Source organism: Mastomys coucha, unplaced genomic scaffold (genome assembly GCF_008632895.1).
Source record: "Mastomys coucha isolate ucsf_1 unplaced genomic scaffold, UCSF_Mcou_1 pScaffold23, whole genome shotgun sequence".
In the NCBI taxonomy this organism is placed as follows: domain Eukaryota; kingdom Metazoa; phylum Chordata; class Mammalia; order Rodentia; family Muridae; genus Mastomys; species Mastomys coucha.
The window spans coordinates 38,376,268-38,382,439 of record NW_022196906.1 but is presented as its reverse complement, the minus strand read 5'-3'; the positions used below and the strand labels follow the sequence as shown (position 1 = coordinate 38,382,439).

General features: G+C 48.2%; 1 protein-coding gene across 3 annotated transcripts in view; it reads left to right on the top strand.

Annotated features, from left to right (window-relative positions):
* Positions 1 to 254: 254 nt before the first annotated feature.
* The window catches only part of Ccdc84 (coiled-coil domain containing 84), an 11,301-nt gene continuing 5,383 nt past the window's right edge, over positions 255 to 6,172 (top strand). Inside the window, exons 1-5 of one of the 3 annotated variants that reach the window (XM_031343481.1) lie at positions 255 to 318; positions 2,486 to 2,600; positions 4,217 to 4,452; positions 4,527 to 4,690; positions 5,115 to 5,213. In XM_031343481.1, coding sequence (XP_031199341.1) covers positions 295 to 318; positions 2,486 to 2,600; positions 4,217 to 4,452; positions 4,527 to 4,690; positions 5,115 to 5,213 — 638 coding nt within the window. In that variant the 5' untranslated portion in view covers positions 255 to 294. Of the gene's footprint in view, positions 319 to 2,485; positions 2,724 to 4,216; positions 4,453 to 4,526; positions 4,691 to 5,114; positions 5,214 to 6,172 lie in introns of all 3 variants that reach the window. The other 2 variants (XM_031343479.1, XM_031343480.1) reach the window with 2 other exon arrangements.

The window sequence follows — 6,172 nt, the reverse complement described above, 5'->3', positions numbered from 1 at the left end:
AGGTAGAGAGCCACTAAGCCAAACAGGACAGAGCATACAGCCTCCATCCCTCCATCCCCCAGGGGCTCCCTTTCAGTGCTCTTGGCAACCAGGGAGGACAACACAAAGGAATAAAGAATGTTCGTGTCCAAGTCGCCAGAGCCTACCACGGGGTCTGCTAGGTTCTAAGACCTCACTGTTGGCTATGAAGAGTCGCATCTGTAGCAAGCAGATTTTGTGTGTTCCTGGGAAGCACAGAGAAAGGAGCCATTAGCTCTGGCTTTAGGAGCTGGAGAAGGTTTCTCACAGGAGGAGATGCTAGCTCCGAGTGCTTTCCAGGTCTGGAAAATAGTTAATTCATTTCCACAAGTATCCTAACCTAGCACTGCCCTGCCGGCTCAGCTTTTGTTTCAAGAAAGCCTAGGTACAGGCTAGGGAAGTGAAGAGCAGAGGTGGGATGGGAAAACATGGACTATAGATGGATGTGTGTTAGCTATGTCGAAATGTAAATGTCATTCGGGACGTCTACACTCCCAAACAGCTGCAGGGCATCCCATGGCTGCTCTATTCCATTTTCAGCTCTCAAGTAAGTGACACAGAGACCTGGTTTTTGTTTTTGTTTGTTTGTTTTTTTTGTTTGTTTTTCGAGACAGGGTTTCTTTCTGTAGCCCTGGCTGTCCTGGAACCCACTCTGTAGACCATTCTGGCCTCAAACTCAGAAATCCGCCTGCCTCTGCCTCCCAAGTGCTGGGATTAAAGGCATGCACCACCAGCGCCCGGCAAGACCTGGTGTTTTTATTAACAGGCTGCTGGTCCTATGCTGGACAGGTTATCCTAACCCTCTAAGGCTGCCTATTTTCCAGCCACATGTTCCTTTACCTTCAGTCTGAGTCTGACCCAGCTCACTCTGCTCCACGTGTGTCCTCATGGCTGCTCTCTCATGGTAACCTCATGGCCAATCCTCCTGGTCCCTCCACACTTTCCTCTCTTCTTCTCTTCCCCTACCTCTAACAGCTGCCCCCCCCCCACACACACACCTTGGGACTCTTCACTAGACTCAGATGTTCCGCCTCCTCTGTCCTCTCCCGCCCTGAAATAACAGAATATAATTTTTACATAACTTGAGATCAGAGATGCTTGACCATGCCATACTCCAACTACAACAGTGCCCAAAACCATTCGCCAACAACCAGATAAAGTGATTCCCCCACTGTAAATTGAAAATGCATTGAATGCCTCTAACACCGAGACCTTCCTCATTCACCCTAGAGCATGGGTTGTTTGTCTCATGGTGCCAGGGCTAACTGGAGCAGTGGCTCATGCTGCTGCTCAGTATCAAAAGAAAAAAAGCTGGCAGCTGGAGAAATGGAGAAGTGGGTTCGATTCCTAGCACCTACTCCTATGGCTCAGTGTTTAGTGGAAGTCCTCAGCTTGACCAGCTCCCCTACATGGTTCAGCACATTTCATTTCTTCTCTCTCCCTCCAATCCCACCCACTCAGAAAACCTCCGAGTAGAAAAAACATCGAAAAGGCCCAGTCCAGCAGTTCTGACAGGTTCCAAATCCTCCTGAACACCCCCTCCCCTACTCCCCACCCCCATCTATAAGTGGATCCCACACCATAATCTGCCTGCAGCTTCTTCCGGTTTCAACCCCTGAGCCTAGTCAACTTGTCAAGGAGCCCAATCCCAAATAAACCTGCCCTTTTACTTTTAATTTGGCTGAATTGGCTTATTTAGTTGAGAAAACCTATCACTCAGTCTAACTAATCCAGTTCCAGGAAAACTGATGCCCTCTTGTGGCCTCCAAGGGCACTAAACTTTCATGTAATGCTTATACACATAAAATAAAAATCAGAAGTTAAAAAAGTGAGCATGGTGGTTTATATTTAGAACTCCGGCACTCAAAGGCTGCAGCAGGAGGATCATTGTGAGATAAGAGGCTAGCCCAGATGCAAAATCTTGGTAAAAGGGGAGGGAGAGTGTTAGCATTCTGTCTAAACTCCACCCCACAGTTACCTGGCAACAGACAGGTAGGCCTGACCCACTATAAACCGGGCTGCTTGCTTCCTTCTTCAGCTCTTTGTTCGTTTGTTTTGTTTTGGAGACAGGGTTTCTCTATGTTGCCCTGGCTATCCTGGAACTCACTCTGTAGACCAGGCTGGCCTCGATCTCAGAAATCCGCCTGCCTCTGCTTCCCAAATGCTGGGATTAAATGGTCTGCCACCATTGCCAGGCCTTCCTCTCGCTCTTGATCTCTTGTTCCTTTCTTGTTCTCTTGCTCCCTACCCTTATTCCCTCTCCCACCTCCTCTCCACATGTTCATGGCCGGCCTCTACTTCTCTACTCTTTCTGCCTCTACTACCCTCTTAACTCCCCTCCCCATGCCCTGAACCAACTCTGTTCTATGTTATGCCTTTGCATGGGCCCGCTGACACATCCCCTTTATCCATACCTCACCCCCAGCCCCCATTGAGCATATTCCTTTTTCCCTTTATTTTTTTATAGACACATCAGAGAAAGACAGAGAAAACAGGAGAGAATGAGAACATTCTCGTGCTGGACAGTGGTGAAGAGCGCTTGCTGTTGCAGAAGATCCGAGTTCAGTTCTCAGAACTGAAAGGTTTGCTGGTAATCGGGAGCCTAGGAATACCACAGAGTCACACCTCACACAAGAGATTTACTGGGAAAGATACAAGAACATTGTCTCTACCCAGGCAAAAAGCCGCAAGGCACGGCATAGGAGGCAAGCTTTATATAGGATTCGGGGACGCTTTCCTGGGTAGTTTCGGATTGGTGGAATTTTATAGTCTCTGATTAGACAAACTCCTGGATTGGTGGGATTCTGTGACCCGATCTAGGGGCAAGCTCAGTGATTGGTGGGATTCTGTGGCTTGGTTTTAGAGTAAGCTCAGTGATTGGTGGGATTCTGTGGTCTGATTTTTGGAAAAAAAAAAAAAAAAACCTCAGGTCTTGGTAGGATTTTGTGGCCTAATCCAGGAGTTTTTTTTTCCTGTCGGGTGGGGCTTGACCACCTGTATTTTGGGAGGCTGGAAACCTGGCCATTCTATGGACTTAAGTCGTAAAGGATATGTTGGTTCTGTTTCACACAAGCCAAATTCAGGTGGGAAATGAGCATTTGGTAGAAGAGACTGGCAGGAAAATACTATCAAATAATATGACATATTCTTTTTGGGGGGGGTTGAGAATGACATATTCTTATAATGGCGGTAGAGCACGATTCACCGTAAGCACTCAAGTTTTCAGAATTAGATTTCCTAGCTAATGTTGGGAGAAGTGATTTACAGAGAATATTCTTGTGCGGAGCACCTTTGAAGATTAAGAATATCACAGTTGGGCGGTGGTGGTGCAGGCCTTTAATCCCAGCACTTGGGAGGCAGAGGCAGGTGGATTTCTGAGTTCAAGGCCAGCCTGGTGTACAGAGTGAGTACCAGGACAGCCAGGGCTACACAGAGAAACCCTGTCTCAAAAAACAAAAACAAAAACAAAAACAAAAAACCAAAAATAAAAAAAGGCTCAGTGGGTAAGAGCACTGACTGCTCTTCCAAAAGTCCTGAGTTCGGATCCCAGCAAGCGCATGGTGGCTCACAACCATCTATAATGAGATTGGACGCCCTCTTCTGGTGCGTCTGAAGACAGCTTCAGTGTATTAACGCTGGAGCAAGTGGGGCCGGAGCCAGCGGGCCGGCAGAGGTCCTGAGTTCAATTCCCAGCAGCCACACACATGATAGCTCACGGCCATCTATACAGCTACAGTGTACTCATACACATAAATAAAAAGAAATCTTTTTTAAAAAAAAAGAATATCACAGTCACTTAGACCAAGTCCTCTCCTGCAAGTCTCAGGGAAGCCGGAGGGGCTGCTTAAGACACGTTTGCAGCTTTCCTCTGAGGTCCTCATTTCTCCAGAGGAGATTCTTTCCCATGTGTAAAATGCCAATAATCCCACACCTACAAAGCATCGAAGTGAGGACTCGGTGAGGTCATTAACACAAAGCTCGGGGACACAGTGTGCGCCCTGAAATTACCAGTTCTGATTTGTGACTTTAAGTTAGGTCTTTGTCAGCGTCTAAAAGCGTGCGACTTGAGGTCCTAACTCGTGTGGGCTCTGTCTCATTTTTTCACAGGCTGCCGGGTTTCCTGCGTCGGAGGTGGGGGGTGGGGGGAAGGAGTGGCTAGTCCGCGCAGCCGCAGAACGGATTGCAATTGCTCCTACAGCCTCTAGGGGAACCGGGAGCTCGCAGGTCGCCCCGCCCCGTCCGGCCCGGAAGGGTCAGGGGTCAGTGGGTGGTGACGAGCCGCCGCTGGTGGCTGTGTTCGCGGGTCCTGGGTCTATGGCGCCACCGCAGCGATGTCCTCTGTGTCGGCAAACTTTCTTCTGTGGTCGCGGGCACGTCTACAGCCACAAGCACCAGCGGCAGTTGAAGGGGGCTCTGGAGCGGCTTCTACCGCAGGTGGGGACCCGGGGCTGGGGAGGCCAGGAGTGTGGGCTGTGGTTTCAGGGTCCTAGCTGGCTTCTGTCCTGCAGGTGGAGGCCGCCCGCAGGGCCGTCCGCGCCGCCCAGGTGGAGCGCTATGTCCCAGAGCACGATCGGTGCTGTTGGTGCCCGTGCTGTGGCTGCGAGGTGCGAAAACACCTGAGCCATGGAAACCTGACAGTGCTACACGGGGGTCTGCTGGAACATCTGGCCAGGTGACAACTGGGGGAAACCCACCTCCCCCGTACACAGCGAGAGTTGTACACACGTGTGGGATGGGAAGTTGGAATTGGGGAGGAGGTCAATTTTGTGACTTAATTGGGTTATGAATTGAATTACCTGGTCAACGGTGGGGCTTAGTGGGGCTTAGCCCTACCATAGTCCCAGTGGTGTAGGTGATCTTGCTAGAAAAGCCAGCTTGCCCTCCTCTCACCACCACCACCACACACTTTATTGGAAGAAAGGAGTCCCAAGATAGAGAGGTCTTGAAGAAGTTGGTATAAATAATACTCCTCTCTCTGCCTTGTCCACAGAAGCAACCCAGTGACCAATTTGTATTACTTACCTAGTGCTCTCATACTCAGTACTGTTTTATTATCTTAATGACTAGCTACGATTACTCTTCCTCTCCATTCTCAGCCCAGAGCACAAGAAAGCCACCAACAAATTCTGGTGGGAGAACAAGGCCAATGCCCAGATGAAAGAGAAGTTTCTGATCTCCCCCCAGGATTATGCGCGGTAAGTCACCTGTTAGAAAAGACAGAGGTAGCACAGTGAGCTATCCAGGTCTTTGTCAGGCACAAGAGCTTCTTTAAATTGGGAAGTTCTGAGGGAGTGTGATGGCACCTATCTGTAATCCCAGGACTAGAGAGGCTGAGAATGGATCCTTGAGAGGCCTGAGCCAGCTGGGGCTACAGAACCTTATCTCAAAACAAGAACTAATTGGGGAAATTCAACCTAAGTGTGTGTTGGTGACTATAATTCCAGTACCCAGCTGAACCAGGTCAAGGTCCAGGCCAGCCCATGCTGTATGTTTCAGATCACCAAAAATAAGTAAATGTATTTCAAAGTCCAGCAAAGATTTCATTATAATCTACTACTATCTAGTATTTTCATGGCACTTTTTATTAGTGTACCCTCCAACTTCTATATTGAACATAGAACGCTAACTACGTTATGGGTTATGGCTAGGTTCTGGTGCCTGAGGCCTCTCTAGACCCAGTTGTTTAGAAGACTGAGACAAGAGGATTGCTGGCCTCAGAGGTCAAAAGAGGGCATATGATCCCCAGAACTGGAGGCACAGAGTGTTGTGAGTTGCTGTATGGATGCTTCAATCTAGGTCTTTAAAGAGCAGCTAGTGTTCTTAACCTCTGAGCTGTTTCTCCCGCCTCCTTCATAGGAGTTTTGATTTTTTTTGTATATATAGTTTTTTTATTAGATATTTTCTTTATTTACATTTTAAATGTTATCCCCTTTCCTGGTTTCCCCTCTGAAAATCCCCTATCCGATCCCCCGCCCCCTGCTCACCAACCCACCAACTCCCGCTTGCCTGTCCTGGCATATCTTCTTCACTGGGCATAGAATTTTTGATTAGTGAATGAAGATACATTAAAAACTTAATATTGAGGGTAATGAATTACTGTTTGTTTGGTCAGTTGGTGGTTTTTTGTTTTTTGATTTTTTTTTTTTTTTTTTTT